At 40.6% G+C, this 19,919-nt stretch overlaps 2 protein-coding genes across 2 annotated transcripts; both read left to right on the top strand.

Annotated features, from left to right (window-relative positions):
- Window positions 1–2,767: 2,767 nt before the first annotated feature.
- On the top strand, window positions 2,768–5,051 carry cga (glycoprotein hormones, alpha polypeptide; the record flags this gene model as incomplete). Its single annotated transcript, XM_083885903.1, has 4 exons — window positions 2,768–2,784; window positions 2,860–2,971; window positions 3,056–3,240; window positions 4,977–5,051. Exons 1-4 carry the CDS (start codon window positions 2,782–2,784, stop codon window positions 5,049–5,051), a joined length of 375 nt encoding a protein of 124 aa, XP_083742029.1. The 5' UTR covers window positions 2,768–2,781.
- A 1,562-nt stretch (window positions 5,052–6,613) lies between these two features.
- znf292a (zinc finger protein 292a) lies at window positions 6,614–19,627 on the top strand (the record flags this gene model as incomplete). Its single annotated transcript, XM_083910621.1, has 8 exons — window positions 6,614–6,763; window positions 10,405–10,559; window positions 11,648–11,726; window positions 11,920–12,055; window positions 12,166–12,368; window positions 12,544–12,680; window positions 13,024–13,165; window positions 13,272–19,627. 8 exons carry the CDS (start codon window positions 6,614–6,616, stop codon window positions 19,425–19,427), a joined length of 7,158 nt encoding a protein of 2,385 aa, XP_083766747.1. The 3' UTR covers window positions 19,428–19,627.
- Window positions 19,628–19,919: the final 292 nt, after the last annotated feature.

Genomic DNA, 19,919 nt, shown 5'->3' with positions numbered 1-19,919 from the left:
TCTGCAGAGACTGTGCTGGAGCTATAAAAGGACTGCTCAAACCAAAGCACTGGCATGCTCATGGGTGCTGACCCAAAAGGCACAAAAATGACAAAATAAATGTCAGCACAGCTGGCGTATAATGCCTCTGCTAGACTGATGCACATGAACTATAAAAGAAACCTCTCTTTGCCATAAAAAGTCAAACGGGGATCAAGTTTCTGATGTCCACTGAACAATCACAGAGGTGCAGCTCCTTAGGTGTAAGTAACAGAAAAATGGATGGCCTGTCAAAAGCAGTGTTTCTTGTTCCAAGAAAAGTATGCCAAAAAACCTATTTCGAGGGATAATTCTTCATAATAATAATAATCATGAGGAAAAAGGGCAGCCGCATTCTTCCTAATAACTATGTAGGTTTCAAGTGAGCGACATCAATGATATCATATTTCCTGTGTCGCTGAGGCTAAATGTAGTATTTCATATAAAACAGATTTGGGGTTTTTTTCTGGGGGGGGGGGGGGGGTTTGTTGTTTTAGATCTTATATACTGATGAAAACATGATCTTTTTTCCACATTCCTTATCTTTGTCTCTTAGAATGACTACATTCTGGTATTTTGCTGCTACTTGTTGCTTGGAAATATACAGTAACTGTTAGGGAAATACATTTTTAACATGTTTTTTTATTTTTTATTTTATTTATCCTTTATTTAGCCAGGAAGTGTACTATTGAGATACAAGATCTCTTTCTCTAGGGAGTCCTGGTCAACATAGCAGCACAGACCGTACAAATAGATACAGAAACGGGACAATTTCAGATATAAAACTCACAACAGAATATAAAAGTTAAAAGGAACCTTAAAAGAGAGATATAATAAAGTGCAGAAGTATACAGGCCTTACCAACAAGATCCTTAGTCCAAAGCCCTCACAGTACCTAAAGGGTGAAATGCTCTCAAATAATATGAAGAAGGGATAAAGGTTAGATGCAGAAGATATTTTAATTAATATGTCAGATGTCAACTTCATTTTCAACAATGAGGGAAACTAAACTTGCCTTGAATCAACCGGTCGATTCGGTCGGAGTCCATTCGCTGGACTTCTTTCAATAAATATTAGAGTCATTATATTTTGATAAATAGATCTCAGCTCCGTACTTGACCCACTCTTCTTGGCTGTCTGGTGCATTTGTGGCTTCTTCATCGTGATGTAATCCAGAGCACCTCAGCTTTAAGCTGTGCAGACTGACTGAGGACAGTCATGACCTACTAACCTCACAATGTCTCTCTGCCTCTTTCCTCTGCATTGACATCACCTGTGTTGACAGTGACCCCAGCGCCTCAGAGACATTTGTACCATCATGCATCATCTTTCTTTCTTTCTTGTTTTATTTATTTATTTTTCAATATGAAGAGACCATTTTAGGCAGAAATAAGGAGCCAAAAACACAACGATACTTATAGAAATATTCTGTTTATGGAGGTGTGCTGGAGTTTTAACCTTTTTTTTATTGAATGTACTGCAGTTACTTTAATCCACAATCCACACTCTTATCCTGATGATCTCCAGGTTATTTTTTTAATTTTTTTTATTCATCTCATGTTATTAAAAGATGAAAACGGTTATTTGATGTCATTTTAATTGTTTTCACTATTGACATTCTTATCACTTAACACGCAAGTGCCTATGAATGCCATATTATAACACAAATAGAGATAAAGATTCATTCATTAATTCATTCTTCTAACGCGTTATCCTGCAGAAAGGTGAAGTGTGTGTTCAATATCGGTCAAATTATATGTAGTTATACAAATGTAGTACAAATATGCAAACACACACACACAGGTTTGTATTCTAACCGAAACACAGGTCACCTCAGAAACGAGGTTCTACCTTTGCAGGGCTCGGCCCTTTAGTCCCCACAAGGGCTTCTGTTCCAAGAAAGGTAAGCGTCACACACACACTCACACACTCACATCTCTGTATTGAATTACAAGTCGTAGGCCCAGGATTTATCACCAGCACAACCAAGGACACAGGACATGGGAACTTAGAGGAAGTCAGTAAACACACGCATGAAACGTGAAAATAAATTCATATTCATCCTTGACATTTCAGATGTTTGAACGAGAACAGATGGATTTCCCCTGAAGATCACCAGCGATTAAATAGTCCTCCATTTATTCAGAACTATCCTCCACTGCACTGAAACAAAGGGATATCTTAAAACTCAGCATCAGAAATCATTTATTGTGCATTTATGTTGAACTATAAACTTAAAAAGACCTGTTCTACACCATTGCATCACTTTTTCAGAAGACACAGATATCTAAAGGGTTTCAAAGTGTCTTCAGTGACATTTCTGGCTTTCACACTTGTGAAATGCTCTGCAGAAATCTAATTACAACGCTCTCAGGTCACTTACAGAATTAAACACGCCGCCTGCACAAAGTAATGTTCCAGCTGCTGTTGATCAAAATTGCCAAGAAAATCCTAAACCAATGACCCTCCCTTGACAAATAATAATAACCCTCAGTCACCAGGCAACAAAAACCCCGGGATTACATGTATCATCCTTAGTCATTGTGCTCGGCTGATGGAAGTATGTTTTGACTTTCTGACATTTGTTCTTATCAGTTTGTGCTACGACAGGATAATGAAGTGGATGGAAAAAGTGGTCGTGGAGATCGTTGATAAGGTTAATGGGGTTTTTTTTGTACTATAAAACGAGCGGGGCTGAAGCAGAGGTCCTCAGTATCAGGAGTCCTGCACAGACGCACAATGAAGGGGAAACTTTCTCTCAACATGGTAATAAAGATCTCCACTTGTAGCTTCATTGTTTGACTGAGTTGATGTTCAACTGTTTCCTTTTTGTCTCCATAGGCAGCAGCTGCAACAACAGTGGGTTCGGTCAAATCAGTGGGACTGTCTCTCCTTCTATTGTCTTTTTTTCTTTACATAGCTGATTCTTACCCCAACATTGAATTATCAGACAGTAAGGACATCAATTAAATGTCAAAAACTCTACTCTGTGTGTACTGAATATTGCCACTCATAGTTCTTCTTTTGCTTTCTCTAGTGGGCTGTGAGAAATGCACTCTGAGAAAGAGCAATTTATTCTCCAGGGAGCATCCAGTCTACCAGTGCAAGGGCTGCTGCTTCTCCAGAGCGTACCCGACGCCGCTCAAGGCCATGCAGACGATGCCGATCCCCAAGAACATCACGTCAGAGGCGACGTGCTGCGTGGCGAAGCACAGCTATGAGGTACGGTGCATGTGCAGGTGCAGAGACACACACGGGGGAAACAAAACATCCACCGATGGTTTCAGTGGAGTAGAATAACAGATGAGGACTTGTGTGGTGAATGCTGCGAACACTGCAACTGCAATCTGGTTTAAATAAGGTCATGCACCACTATTAACAGATAGTGTTATGACAGAATTGATTTATTAGTGGCTGCTTTGGCAATGCAACACAAGGGAGAGCTCTAGAGCAGGAGCTCACACTAGCATTGCTTTACTTTTTTAGCAACACTCCACTGAAACGGTTTACTTTATTGATACCACTACACATGAACTAAATTTTGCTGCAGTCCAGGATTTTTATTTTAGTTCAGGTACTTATAACTATACATATAATGTAATGCTACTTAACCCTTAGTACTCATGTGGCGCTGATCTGTGCCACAGGTGCACCCTTGGTAATTTGCCGTGGGAATAAAACACAACGCCTTATATGGACATCCTGGGTGTGTGTGTTTATATGTCACATATTCAGGCTGTAAAAAAATGCATTTTCTTCCGTCTCATCATGTGTTGTTGAGTCAAAGTTTTGATTCATTTTATATCACATTTTTTGGTATAGTCATATAAAGTAGCAATAACTGGGCAGAACTCACATAAATTTACCGTTTTTCTTTTTCTTCATAAAAGCATAAGTGAACTTTGAACCGTGACGTTATTTCCAAATTTCACAAATTCAATCCGATTTTAAACGTTTTGAGTACTCGAGTGCTCAGGTGTGTTGATATAACTGGTGAAAATTACTTTTTTATTTCATCAGATTGTCCAGGTTGTGCTGGAAAAAGGGTATCCAACACCAAATTGCACTTTATGTTATAGCCTTATAGCCTCTGTATATACTGTACGTTTAAACATAGTAATGGAAAAATCAGCTGAAATGCTCTGTGTTCTAAGGGTTAAAAACTACATGCAAAGCCAAAACAAATGCAAGAGTAAACCAGTAGTTCCAAAGGTTTTTTGGGGCGCTTGAGATCCTTTGCATTTGCTCAGATGGTTTCATTTAAGTCATTGTTCAAGAGGTCAAATCCACACAAAAACTGGACAAAACAGATTCCCTAAATATGTGGTAAATAATTTACAGAAGCCCATTACTTTTTTGTTGCCTCCCTTATTTCAAATGCATTCAGTCGACCTGTATTCTTTTTTATGTTTTAATTATTTAGCCTTTATTTAGCCAGGAAGTGTTCCATTGAGATACAATATCTCTTCTTCAGAGGGAGGCCTATTCAAGATAGATAGCAGCATAGATAGTACAAATAGTTACAATACAATAAACTTTATTTGTATAGCACCTTTCATACGAGGATTGCAGCTCAAAGTGCTTCAAGATAAAAGGGAAATAACATTTAAAAAGCAAATACAATAATAGTACACAACACAGGGTGGAATGAAGAGGGAAAAGTCACAAAGTAAAAACCCTGTTTTAACTTTGAAATAAAACTAAAAATGCAAATAAAAAGTAAGAAAATAGTTTTTAAGTCTTCTTTTATAAATAATAATATATTTTTAACATCAAAATTAAAAGGAGGTTATTGAAAGAGAGTACCAGCAAGATCCTTAATCCAAACCCCTGGTTAAAACTAACTCTCAAGTGCCTGTGTGTTTTCAAACCCTTCTCACAGCTCATTTGATCACACAGCCCTGTACATGTTGTACTTATTGTATCTATTTCTTCCTCCTCATCTGTTGCTCTGTCAGACGGAGGTGGCCGGCATCCGGGTGAAAAACCACACAGACTGTCACTGCAGCACCTGTTTTTTCCACAAGATTTGACCAAAGAGAGAACCGGACACCACTCTGCAGCGCTCGGCCTCACGATGACCTCTGTGTGTTTTAACGTGCAAAAGCTCTTCTTCTTCTCTATTTCAGTATATATATATATATATATATATATACGTATATATGCATATATATGTGTGTGTGTTTTCTCAAATTGCCAGATGATATTTTTGTAGCAGTTCTGTGCCTGTGATTAGACCATGATTTTTTTGCATTGATAGATGACAAACTGTATCATAGAAAGCAAATAAACATATGATCCCAGATGTTGCATTTCATTTGTATATTTTTTAAAAACTTAACGGTTATAATAGAGTGTACTTACTTATTCAGAGACGTGGAACTAGCCCTCAACAAAAGAAAAATCTAACATATTTTGTGTCATGTCTCAAAGATCCAGGACAGCTTTGGGAATATAAATCACTCTGAAATTAAATCTAATCTAATTAAACTGAAGTGAATTTAATTTAATCACCACCTTCTGATTCAATAAAAAAAACCCACACACAATTGGCTGAAGAGCAGCATCAAAATTAACCAACATCAAAACACAACGCAAAATACAAACATCTAACACTAAAAACATAAAAATAAGGTACACATCAGCGATTAAAAGACATAGGCATGTTATTACAATGACCTTGCTGCTGATGATTCCTATTTTTACAGACTTAAGATTTATTAACACTTGTGATTTTATCAAACTTATAGTGGACGCCTCTTATTTAGAGATCAATGCGATATCGAAAACCTTGACAAACTTGTGATTGAATGATATGGAAAAACCATTCCCAAGACTTAAATGAAGTCATGTGTACATGAAGGAAGTGCATATTTGTCCTTTCCTGTCCATCTTTGCGTCTGCATACGACACACAGACACTTTTTCTCAAGCATGAACTCAAGTCTAAACACTGTTTTATTTTTATTTTTACTTGGGTCACATTTTAATTGGTCAATTTTCCACATAAAAGTTCTATATATGTATATATAATATATACGTATGCCTATATAAATATATATGTAATAGTATGTATATGTATAACTTTATATAAGACTTATAACATGATATCATCTTCATTATATGGGTCAAATCGTTTTTGTGGCCCCATATTAAATATATATGGTGGTCAAAAATTGCTTGTTTGATTCTAGAGGTTGCAGACCCCATGGTTAGCTGTATACATGTTTGAGGGGTTGATTTGATGTTTTGTGCATATATAGATATATATGTATACATAAAAAGCATATATTATGTATCTTATTGTATTATAATATATATATATATAGGTAAAATTGTGGTTTATGATGCTCACAATAGTTTGGACTGTATGTCATGGAAAAAAAATCCCTCAGATTGGCTGGTGTGATGTGAGGCTGTGGATGCTTTATTGACATCGGGGTGAATGTGTGTCGCACCCCGTGAACCCCCCCACTCCTCCTACTCCGCCAAGCCCCCTCACCCCGTTCCTCCCCCCTCCCCACCACTGCGTGCGCGTGCGTGTGCCAGTCTGGCAGCGTAACATCTGTGCGTCCGCGGTCGTGATTGTTGTGAAGATGGCGGAGGGGGAGACAGAAAAGGAATATGACACACGGAAAGCCATCGTGGAGCTACGGGAGCGCTTCCAGGCGCTGACCGACGCTTTGAAAGGGAGCTCGCAGTCCGCACTGGAAGCCTCGCTGCATTTCTGCCAGGAGTTTTGCCAGGTTAGACCGCTCTCGTGCTGCTCATCCCCGGGCAGGCTGCAGCCCCTCTGGCTTCCTGGCCGAGGATGCGCGTCTACGTTTGCTACAACAATGTAGCTACGGTAGCTAGCTGCCGAGCTAGCTGCCCTGGCATTTCAAGATGGGGGGAGAGAGCAGAAAAAAAACTCCCTGCGTTTGGTTTTCACATGCCCGCGAAGTGATGTTTGTCTGCTGCACGTCCCTATATAAGTCTAAACTATCCATGTGACACGGAGTCGCACGGTTGTGCGCGCAGTGTGCACACATTACTCGTATTTTCCAGGCCAAATAAGCTAACAGCAAATGAATGTTGCTAGCTGGTATGCAGGGTCCCCCTGCCCTGTGCAGTGGTCATGCTGTGCAAAAAAAAATGGATAGCTACATTAGCGAGATTTTGCCGGACGATTGCATTGATAAATGCACTGAATAACAAACCGCAGTGAATGTAATACCGGCGCTATAACGCCACATGTGCGATATGTAGGAAGTTTTAGTTTTGGTGTAAAAACGGGTGACTTTGGTGAAGCTCGCTTTATTGTACCGATGGATCAATGGCTTTTTTTTTTTGCCAAGGTGCTAGCCCGGGCCTTTTGCACCAATTAATCCACCACACGAGGGAAGGTGTTTCATTGCATTACAATCCCACAATAGTTCGCGTCAGAAATGAGGTGGGAAAAAGATGTGGAATTCGATGTCAAGAGTAGCAGCGAGCGAGCGAGGGACGAGCCCGCAGCTGAGGCTGCTGAGGCAGGCAGTGATTTAAAAGGGAAAGTGAGGCAACGCTGGTCACTGACTCCATTACGCATCCATCCTCATTAATTTGCCCCGACCACATAAATCTCAGGCTTTTGGTCTCCATTCACCTATGAGATGATAACGGCTCTGTTTGTGCCTCAGTGTGGAATTCACTCAGCTATAAAGTTATCAGAGGGGGGGGAAGGTTTCAGCAGCAGCAGCAAAAAGTTGCAGTTTTATGCATGATGGAGATTTGTGTGGATAGAGAACAGTTGCAGGAATAAACTATTTTTAGAGTAAAAACAGAACAGATAAATCTTAGTGTTTAGGTCAGGGTTCTGCAACATTTAGTATTAACCCTCTTATGACCATAATTATAACCAGGCCGCCTGGATTTATTTCGATTCTATGGATGTACAATTGTCATAAATGTTCAATGAGTGAGATAACTTCATCTTTCAATATCTGGCAGTGAGTCAGTATTACCGGTGTGTTTTGACTGTGTAATATCAGTTAAAAGAATAAAAGACAAACAAACAGATTTGGATTTTACATGTTTATTACAAAGTAGGAACTCTAAAATGACACAAACAAACAATTTCACATTTACAATTTGAACTTTTAACTATTTTACATATGTACAAGAAATTTTGTTTTTAGTCTTCAAGTTTTTGCCTGTTTTTGGAGTTCATGTCCAGTTTTTATTTTGTGCGATTACTCCCCAGAGCAGAGTTTCTCAAGCCAGGTCCTGGGGACCCACTGCCCTGCATGTTTTAGATGTTTCCCTGCTCCAACACTCCGGATTTCAAATAAATGTGTCATTACCAGGCTTTTTGTAGAGCATGGCAATGCACTGACTATTTTCAATTTTCTAGACATCACAAACGTTCTAGGAGTTACGGTAATGAGAATTACGCATGCCAAATCCTGTCAGCGACATCAGGATTGGTCACAGAAGGATTGAAAGACCCATTTTTGTCCCCTCTCCACCCAAATAAATGTAATCTGGAGCCACAAAACCTATTTAAGTTTTGTATAGAGATATACTATAGATCATTGGTTCTCAAAGTGTGGCCCGGGGGCCAATGGCAGCCCGCAGAAACATTTCTGGCGGCCCGCAATGAATTACACTTGATAGTTTTAATCCAGGAGGTACTCAGCTTGTTAAATGTTTATTGGACATTACTGGATACAGACCAAAAAGTGTAAACAAAAATACTGGGTATTTACCTGGTTTCTATATGGTGAATTTTAGTGTATTATTGGGTTATAAGCTAGTAATAAGCAGGTAGCTACAGCCCCCAATTACTAGCTATTTACCCAGTAAATATATGGTAACAGAAATGTGTTACTTGGTATTAACCTGTAATTAGAAGGTAAGGACAATGGCCAAAATACTGGGTAATTACCTAGTAAATTATAAAGTGTTATTATATTAATGCTTAAATTACATTATATAAACGCTTATATTACTTAACGTTAAACTGTAGAACTGCAATCTGGTCATTACAATTATTACAAATGGGATTTATTTCTGTTTTTTTTTAGTTTTTCTTCCTTTGGCAGCCCTCAGTCCAATGTTGGGTTCCTAAATTGGCCCTCAGGTATCAAAACTTTGAGAACCCCTGCTATAGATAAACAAATTATGGTTTGTGATGTTAATAAAATTTAGGAACTACAAAAAGAAAACTGACATTTCATGACCTGTTAACAAAGGAAAAGCACCAAACTCTTATGAAGTGATGGGAAAAAACTCACTGGCATGCGTGTCGACCTACCTTAGAATAAAACGCAGAACTAGGTAGATCTATTTGAGAGTGAATAAAATAAGTTTTGGGGGATTTTTATGTAGTTCATGTTTGAGGAAACTTGCTGCCATAATCACATGGATCCAAAGATGGAGACTCATTTTTCAGTCTCCCATTTCATGTTGTTTTTTTTGAAGCTACAGTGAGCCACTGCAGAGGCGCTGAAGAGTCACAGGTTGCAGACTCCTGGTTTAGGCCTCCTGGAGGATGACGGTTTTTGTTTGAAAAAGACGCATAACTTTGTCCCTTTGTTGTTTTAAGCCAAAACTGTGTGTCAGAAAATAATTTAAGATTAGTTATTATCTTGATCTATACATGTCTTATACTACAGACTTAAGAGGACATCTTTGTTTCCTCACAGATCTCCACACATATCACACAGTAATCACTTTAAATTTGTTTTTTTCTTTTTTTAAATTAAAATGAGAATAATGATGTAAGAATTAGCATTCTCTCCCATATTGCTCATTTTACTGAAATGTGAACCAAAATGAAAAGCATTTTGGTCGAGGTGGAGTATCATGAGCTTTCCTAATAAAATCGAATAAAATGTAAGGACTGCATTTAAACAAAATTGCTTAGATTAAACATTTATGGTTGATTCATTCAATCTGCACGGATGTATATTAATGATGAATGATTATGATATATGAAATGGTAATAGATGGAATCAGTACATTTTTCTAATTTTTTTGGGTTGTTTTATGACAGCATGATTTCTTTTCTTCATAATAAAGTTGTTTAAAAAGTATTTTTTTACATAATGAATTTGCATTGGTGGCATAGTAATAATGTGAAACTTCTTTTCTTGCCTGACACGTTTTATGTTTTTTTTGGCACTGTGTCCATTGCCAAGCATTTGAAGCCAGAAAATTTACTCTTTCCTGTCGGAGCCAAGAATTACAAAGTACAGCGAGTTTGTATGCAAATGCTCGGGTGCACATTCTTTTCTATTAAGTAGAGCTCGAACAAAGACAAAGAAGAGTTAGTTTCAAATGAGTAAATCACATTTACTCAGAGGGTGAAACAATGTCTTATGATTGTTTCTTTACATATATCTTTATTTTTATTTTTATCCAGGTCCTCGTGGAACATGCTGGCCGTTGGAAAACCGATGAAGATCCTCTACCTTTGCTGGAGGTCTACACTGTGGCCATCCTCAGCTTCGCGAAGGCTGCCTCCTGTCTCTCCTCCGAATGTGAAAACGTCCCACTCCTACTTGAAAAGTTAGCACTGTGAGTGGAAACTCTTAAATTCTACTGTGAGCATTTCTGTTGTATGTGGCGTAATTTCCTTACATAAATGCAATGGGCAGGTTTAATGGTGAGAGAAGTACGTTTATTGTTTAAAGTAGAGCTGCAACTAACGATTATTTTCGTAATAGATTAATATGTCGATTATTTTCTCAATAAATCGATTAATTGTCTGGTCCATAAAATGTCAGAAAATGTTAAAAACCGTTGATCAGCGCTTGTCAAACCTGGAAATGACGAATGTCTTGTTTGTCCACAAACCAAGATGATTCAGTTTCAATGATTTCATTGTTATGTGGAGCAAAGAAACAAAGAAAATATTCACATTTAAGAAGCTAAAACAATCAGAAATCTTGTTTTAATCATGAAAAATCTTCAAACCAATGAATCGATTATCAAAATAGTTGCCGATTAATTTAGTAATCTATTAATTATTTCAGCTCTAGTGTAAAGTGGCACAAAATGGCTCACACAGTTTCATTGTTCATGTAACAGTAGACATAACATGCTTGTAGTTGCGTCTTTGAGCAGACTTCCTAAAAACGGAGTATAATCTCTTTAAATGTTGGATTTAATGTGCACTCTATTTAACAGTGAGAATAAAACAAAACACAGATGGAAATGTTCAGCATTTTAAATACTTTGCAATCACTACTCAACAACCATTCAGCTGTTTTTTTTAACGGCCAAGTCCATGAAGCTGTCGTACAGAATAGAGATGTAGTCTGCCTGGTTAGGAGAAACAGAGTGGACTTGAAGTCAGAGCAGGCAATAGAATTAAATAAGTTTTAGTTTCAAGTCATTAGTTTAAAGGATGTAAATCACAATTCACACATTTCTGTCCTGATAATCGTTATTAATCATTAAGTGGTAATAACACATACACCGACACAGACAAACGTCACGCTAGATCAATGCATTTCCCTTTTTCCATTTCAAGTCTGTTTTCCCAAAATGTCACAGTGCTGCATTTGGTTCACACCGTATGGTTAACCTCCATCTGTGAAGCCGGTGCACATCCTTGACCCATATTCGCCCCGTGACAAACGACACTTGTGTTGCTTTCACAGGAGCTGTGCGGAGCTGCTGCTCTTACTGCCCCACAATGTCCCTGGTGCCTTATGGGAGGAGTTTCAATCCTCCATGAAGGTCAGTATCCCGTGTGTTGCTTCTATAACTTATTTCTGCAGTTATAAGCAATGACAAAATTGCTTGGTAGTTACTTAAGAGAGGATTTTGGGTTATGATGTCTGTGTGTTTAGTAAGACTGTTGGATGTGTGATCATTTAAGTGTGACTCACTGATTTTGTTACTACACATTTCATTCTGTCTTCTGTTGCAGTTGGCACACAGCCTTTTGCAAGAAAGTGGGAGCACGCAGCTTTGCCTGCTCGCAGTTCTGGCACAGCAGGATGGCGTCTGGTCCAACACCACACTAAGTTGCATCCTATCTAATCAATTCCCTCAAACTGAGCAAAGTAGGTTCTCAAAAACATGTGCTGTTGAAGTCATTTAGTGTGTATATTGTTGTCGTCTGAACCGCCACTTGTGGAGTTCCTAACATCTTTTTTTTTTACTCCTCTCTTAGTTCACGAATATCTTGAAATGGAAGGTCCCGCGCTTCTCAACATGCGAGTAAAGCACCTGATCAAAGTGGACAGCGTCGATAAGGCTGCCATGCTCGCAAAGATGTGCTCAGAGTATCCGGGATATGAAGGAAAAGGGAACTTCAAACAAACCTACTTGCTTTGCATCTGCATGACAAAAAACCAAGAGCAGTTAATGGAAGAGGTGAAGGAATTCTTCTTATCAAACCCTAGAATGTCACTGCTTTGTTTATTATTTTTGTCAGTAAAGGGTAGTTTTCAATTGGTCTATATTACTGATGCTGGTAATTAAGTGTATTATTTATCGAACATTTTTCTTGTCAATTATTGAGTTTAATGTGAACTTTTCTTCCCAACAGATTGCCTCAATTGACTGTAAAGACGCTCTTGAAATGATCTGTAACTTGGAGTCGGAGGGAGACGAGAAAGGAGCTCTCTGTCTATGCTCTGCTTTTCTCAAGAGGCAGCTTCTTCAAGGAGATGTTTACTGTGCCTGGTGAGTCTTTGTCTCACCTATATGTTCTTTGAACACTTACTCTTTGTTGTAGCAAACGTGTTATCCAAAAAAGAGATACATCTCTGTAATAAATATGTACACAAAGATGCCACTCATTGATATTTGAATGTTACTCAGTTGTTTAATACTCGAGGGAAGATTCACCAAGTGAGCATCAGCAACAGGCTCGTTAACACAGATGAGTGCACAAGTACAAGTTTAGATCTGTGCTGTAACCTAAATACGCGTTTGTTTTTGTTTCAAATTGAGCTGCAGCAGTTAGTTGATCACCAACTGTTTGGATTACTCATAATTGAATCAGTCAATTCATGATGTTTTCCAGGGAACTCACACTGTTCTGGAGTAAACTGCTTATGCGTTTGGAGTCATCTGCTGAGACTTTCCTTGGGCACAGCAAAGAGATGGCTCTTCTCTGCCGAAGTGTCTGTCACATTCTGTTTCTCATTAAAGTCATCCAGAACGAGGTAAGAAAGCGACCGTACACATCACTACTTCTGTTCACACCAACAATATACAGCAATTATTAATATATTTTTGATGCATTTGTCGATTTTTATTAACTTTCCCCAGGTTGGAGAAGTTGGGCTTCCAGTGTGTGTGGAAATGTGCATTCAAGCACTGAAAATGACTTCCAGTGACCATAAGGACAGCAAATCGACCATCTGCAAGACAATATCCTGCCTCTTGCCAACTGATCTAGAAGTGAAGCGTGCATGCCAGCTGACAGAGTTCCTCCTGCAGCCTACTGTCGACTCGTATTATGCTGTGGAGTCACTGTACAATGAACCTGACCAAAAACCAGAGGAGGACGGGAGTCTACGAGTACCAAATTCATTACGCTGCGAGTTACTGCTGGCCTTGAAGACCCAGTGGCCTTTTGACCCAGAGTTCTGGGACTGGAAAACATTGAAACGCAACTGCTTGGCACTGATGGGTGACGAGGCGTCTATTGTGTCATCCATTGACACGCTCAACGACACGGATGACCAAGAGGTGGAAAGTGCAGTTGGCAAACTTCCTGAATATGGAGAACTCGAGGATTTTCTGTTGACCACTACAAATGAACTCAATGAAATCTCGGATGAAAAAGAGAAAAACAGAGAAGCTAAAAAACTTCGGGAACAGGGATTCGTTTCTGCACGGTTCCGAAACTGGCGAGCCTACATGCAGTATTGTGTTCTGTGCGATAAGGAGTTCTTGGGCCACAGAATTGTTCGCCATGCTCAGAAGCATTTCAAAGACGGAATGTACCTGTGTCCAATATGTGCTGACAGTTTTGAAAGCCGGGAGGTTTTAGAGCCACATGTAGCATCACATGTAAAGCAGTCCTGCAAAGAGAGACTCGCTGCAATGAAAGCTGCTAGAAAAGTACCCAAACCACCTCAGTCACCTAAAAGTCCAGCAAAAAATTCAAAGGTGGCTGTCAAGACAAACATTAGCCTTGTCAAAGTTGAACCTCAAGCTGGGGACCAATTGGTGTCTCCGGTTAAGATGGAACAAACCACGTCTGACCCACAGATAAGTCAAGACTGTTACTGTCCTGTTAAAAATTGTTCCAAGGCTTTTAAGTTTTTCCGTAACCTCATGGCTCACGTCAGATCTCACAAGGACGATGACGAGGCCATGAGATTTTTAGAGATACAAAAACAGAAAGTGGTGTGCCAGTATTGCCGGCGACAGTTTGTCAATGTCAGGCATCTTAATGATCATTTGCAGATGCACTGTGGTAGCAAACCGTACATCTGCATACAGTTGGATTGTAAGGCCAACTTTAACTCCAATTCTGAGCTCCTCATGCATAGAAAAACACACCCAGAATTTAAAGCTCAGTGCATGTTTCCTAACTGTGGCCAAGTTTTCAGTGAGGCCTACTTGTTGTACGATCACGAGGCTCAGCATTACCTTACCTACACGTGTCAAATTGAAAACTGTGGTAAAATATTCTACTCGCAGTCTCATTTCCTGTCTCACCAAGTGAATCATTCTACGAATAACACGGTAAACAATTTGCCCATGGTAAATCAAAACCTTCCCGTCACTCCAAACGTCATGCTGCCCCTAGAAAGCACCCCGAGCAAAGACAACACGTGTTCTGCTGTCGTTTGCCACGAAAAGATCAGCGCAGACGCTTGTGCAATGGAAGCATCAAATGCTAACATGTCACCGTGCAGATCGCCAGAGTCCAGTAACGAGCCAGGTCCCGTGAGAGTTAAACACTCCATTGAAAGCATGCTGAATCAAGCATTAGTTACTGAAATGAAAGAACCAGAGAAATGTTACACTCCATTGACAAACTCCTGTGCAGACCCAGCTGATGGGAAACCGCCACAGGATGGTCCACAGGTGCAGCAAACTGTAGCCGGGCCAGATGAAACTCCCTCTGAAAATCCTGTGCCTAGTGCAGCAAACCCTGTGACACATCAGCCTGAAGCAGGGAATCATACTGTACGTGTTAACCAAGTTCCGAAAGAGATACCGCAGATCATTTCTCCAAGTCAAATCAAGACAGAAATTCCTTGCTCGGTGCAAGGATACCCTTCCAGCACGCCAGCTGTTGCTGCAGTCAGTGATGATAACCTGCATTGCTGTCCATATAAAGACTGTACGAGGGCATACAGTACAAACAAAAGTCTTTCGAGGCATGTGAAGAAGCAACACCCTGAAATATTTGAAGACTGGAAGTTGGCAAAGAAATACAACAAAGTCGCCAAAATTACAGCGAAAAAGAAGCCAGGAGGACCGACTTCACCCAATCAGTCACAAAACATGGGCAACAGGTCGGCTAATCGGCCCGGAGTACTATGCAACAAACCCAGGATGGAGCAAATGGATTATCCAGTGGGATGTTCCAGCTCACCTGCTCAGTGTTATCCTGGATCAATGGAGCCTGTGCCCATCACTCCAATGGTGAACCCCACACTGTATCCGTCATGGGGAAACCATCAAAGTCCCACTGGAATGATGCAGTCAGATATGACCCAGCCATGGTCCTCGCCTCCCATGAATAACTGTTATCCAGACACTTTTAACATGAATGACTACTCCTCCCGCAGCTACCCTCAGTGGCAGGTAGACCCTTACCAAACCACAGCACCTAACCCACATGATAGAGATCATTCAGTGGCAGCTACAATTGGCCCCAATATGTTACAGGCTCCTTCAGACTCCAGTTTAATGTCGCAGTATGTGTCGAGTTCTCTTATGCTTGATAATGGAGGCCAAATGCACAATGGAGGGCATCAGTATGGACTTCTGCATCCTGATACTAGTGGAGACATAGATGTGAGAAAACACAGTGCAAGTGTCAGTGGACAGCTGGATAGCAGAGATGATATATCAACAGTTGACAGCCTCACTGAAGGAAGTTTCCACACTACATATGCTCATAGTGAGAACTCTTGTCTTACTCAAGGCTCACCTGTTAATATTCCCATGAAATGTCTCAGCCCAGAGCTTCAGGGTGAATTAAAAATCACTCCTGGAATCATTAAAACAGAGAATATATCGTCTCCTGGTTACGACCAGATGGACAACTCTGTGGATGGTATACTCAGTCCACAAAGTGTCACCCAGACAGACTTCCCTTGCGACGAGGACTGTCCCGATGCTGACTCTGAAGCGCACACTCCAGACGAAAAGAGCGGTGACTCTGAAGCGCAGAAAGGCAAACGCAACAAGCTGAGCAAGCGAGCAAAATGGCCAGCCATCATTAAGGACGGCAAAGTCATTTGCAGAAGATGCTTTAGAGAGTTCACAAGCACCAAATCACTCGGTGGTCATTTATCTAAACGCTCGCAGTGCAAACCTGTAGACGAAATAGACCTGACGGCTGATCTGCCCACATCGTTTCTTGATTTCCTCAATGACCCGCATGTCCCTGACACTAACGGAGCAGCATATAACATGCCAAATGGTGAGTTCTCACAGGAGTCTTCTAGCTTCACATCTTTGACTTCACCCATGGTGTTGAAACAGGAGCCCCACAATACAAATATAATGGACTATTCCAACTCCTTCACGGGCCCCCCTGAAAACCACCAAGAAAAGGCTGTAGAGTTGCAGAATCCAGGCCTTGGTGGAACTCGCCAAGAGGATCACCTGATGGAAATTTCACATGCCTTTCAAAGGATGGATTTGATTGAGGCTGCTCAAGAGAAGATGCGGAATGCACTGTCCTTAGAGCAAAACGCCAGTCACCGTGACACAGCGAAAAGTAAAGTCCTCAGTAAAAGTGACGATAGGCTCCCTGAAAAGATACCAAAGCCTTTTAAATGTGAGCAGGAGGATTGTGAGTGTTCATTCATGACAAAGGAGGCGTTATTCAAACACTTAACCAAAATGCACGATTTCACTCATGAAATGATCGAGGAATTAAAAAAAACCCCATGCAAACTGTCGCCGTACCCCTGTCAGGTGTGTCCCAAAACATTCACCAGAACCACAGGGTTGAAAATTCACTATGAAAAAGTCCATCGCTTGTCAAAGGCAGAAATCCAGAAGCTAAAGATCAGCGCTCGCAACAGGCGTGCTTTTAAACTTAATAAAGATGATGCATTTACTGGCCCAGCACCCACCAATGCCAACACTAGCCGTTCATCACAGCCTGTACCTATAATGCTCGCTATAAAACAAGAACCACTTGACATTGCAATTGCACCTCAGACAGAAAATAAAAACAATCCAGAAGTTCATCAAATCACCACACCGGGAGACGCAGTAAAAGAGGGCTTCACACCTGAGGCGTCAACAGTTACAAGACTGCCATCACCACAAAACTACTTCAGCGATGGGTCGTTTGGTGAGGCAGCACCTGTCCCTGAAGGAACCCCAGAGCAGCCCAGAGTGGCTGTTGTAAACAGGAGTCCAGATGTGAAGCATAAATCTAATTTAAAAGAGAAACTAAGTCCAATTGGCAAAGCAAAGGAGCAGCGAGGAAAATCAGATGCAGCATCAAGCAGCGCGAAAGAGCCAAAGTGCAGCCCTTCCTCTGCGTCCGCTTCATCTTCCCCGGAGAAACCAGGCAGCTCCAAAAACACACCGACCAAGGATGAAACACAAAGGAAGGAGAAATTCCAGAAAAGGCTGAGCCTCAAAATGTGCGATACAGACAATGCGTTCAGTCCTTATAGACCATACCGCTGTGTTCATGAAGGATGCACCGCTGCATTCACCATTCAGCAAAACTTGATTCTCCATTACAGGGCCATGCACCAGGCAGCGCTGTCGACCACTAAATACGAGGCCGAGGCTGACGACGATGACGATGATGCTGATGATGCTGAAAAGACAAGTGTGAAAAATGAACAGGAGAACATAATAAGTGACAACGAAGTCAGGTGTCAAGTGAAAAACTGTTCAAGGGTGTTCATGGGAGTCACAAAGTTAGTGCAGCATTACCTGTTACTCCACAAGTTCACCCGGGACAAAGCGACTGTCATGATGTCCAGCATGAACATAGGGACTTTTAGCTGTGACCGGTCAGAGTGTTCCCTCCCCTTCACCTCTATTGAAAAATACATTGAGCACATTAAGAATTACCACAAGGAAATCGCCATCTCTGAGAGTGGCTCAGTCGATCCGACATACAAGTGTGAGTACGAAGAGTGTGCACGCATTTATACCACAAAGTCAAACCTCCTGCGCCACCTTTTAAAAAAGCACGACTATGTCTACGATCCCAAAGCGAGTGACGGACGGAGGACTAAATCGGCGGGGCTTTTCCAGGGGGTTAGCGACAAAGAAAATGAACAAATGAACAAATTCAAACTGAAAAAGAAAAACTCTAAAAAGAAAGAAGCGAAGTCCATCGAACATTGGACTAGTTTTGGTAAACCGACACTAAAAACCCTCGAGGAGGCATCAGCGATGTGCACCAAGAAATCCGCCCTGCAGTACCCGTGCATGATCATAGGCTGTGATGCAGTTGAGTGCGCTGAAAGACACATATTTAAGCACTACGTCACTCACGGCCTCACAGAGAGATACATCGAGGACCAGAGGAGTCAGTTCATTTTCTGCAAAAAGTACTCGCGCTCCAGGTTCAAAGAGTCAAACAAGTCAGAGGGCGCGTCGAGTTCCTCTGAGGAGACGGAACCGGAGGAGGCCGAAAAGCCCTGTGACCAGAAAACAGATGAACTCATTGATAGAATGAGCCAAGAAGACAGCAAGCTGTCCAACGATGATAGTGCAGAATCTCAAGCTTCCACTGGGACTGAAGGAGTGACGAAAAGAGGTCGACCGAGAAAACCTGCACGTCCTACACCAGCTTGTCCGGAGAGAATGCAGACCCTTAGGAACCGTTTGACTGGTAACAGTTCAAGAGAGAACTCAAATCCTGGTACCCCCACAGCCCAAGAACAACATGACGATATGATTATGTCAGGGTCTTTCAAACCTTTAGGACTGGAGGACTCCTTTCTAAAGTTCTTGGAAACCTCAGAGTCGACCCAAACTTCCAAACGTAAATCAAATGATAAATCTAGTTCCGAACTGCCGTCAAAAAGACAAACTGTAAAGAGGTCTGTGACAAGAAGTAAAACGGCTGAAGAATTAAGAGGCTGTGGGAATATTGTCGACTTTAGAAACCCCCTAAATCTCAAATCAGTGAGTAATGTTAAGATTGTCCTGGATAAAACATTTTCAGACGGTGCTGAACTTTTACTAAAGCAGCTACAAGACATGAAGCCCATTGTCAAAATAAAAAAGTGGCTTTACAGCGGATCATAGCCCGATATATATTGTTTTGAACTCATTGTCACTCAGGATTTGAGAAGTTATGCTGCAAGAATGGTTTGTTTTTAACGCATCAGAGTTCCAACTGTTAACAAAAATGGTCACAGTTAACCAGGAATTGGCCTATTTTATACTCAATGAAAAAATATTCCGGATGATTTTAAGTATGTATGTTAGTTATAATAACCAGGTAATCTTTAGGGCATAGATTTTAGAAAACTTGTTTGTATTTATGCTTAGTACTGAAGATGTTTTTTTCCTTTTGCTAAATGGAGACTTTTAAAGAAAAACTATGTTTTTATATATCCCTATGGGATTTCAAGTTCTGTTTGTATTTATTTCATCCTTTTTCAACACTAGTAGACCTATCTGTAATATTTACATGTCTTCCACAAAGTGTTCAATAAAATGTTACTTTTTAAAACGCTACTGTCTCTTAATGTAAAATATTATTATGTTTGTGTGTGCGTGTTTCAGTTATACATA

Source organism: Microchirus variegatus (assembly GCF_963457635.1).
Source record: "Microchirus variegatus genome assembly, chromosome: 2".
In the NCBI taxonomy this organism is placed as follows: domain Eukaryota; kingdom Metazoa; phylum Chordata; class Actinopteri; order Pleuronectiformes; family Soleidae; genus Microchirus; species Microchirus variegatus.
Note: the sequence above shows the minus strand (reverse complement) of the source record. Positions and strands in the feature narration are given on the sequence as shown.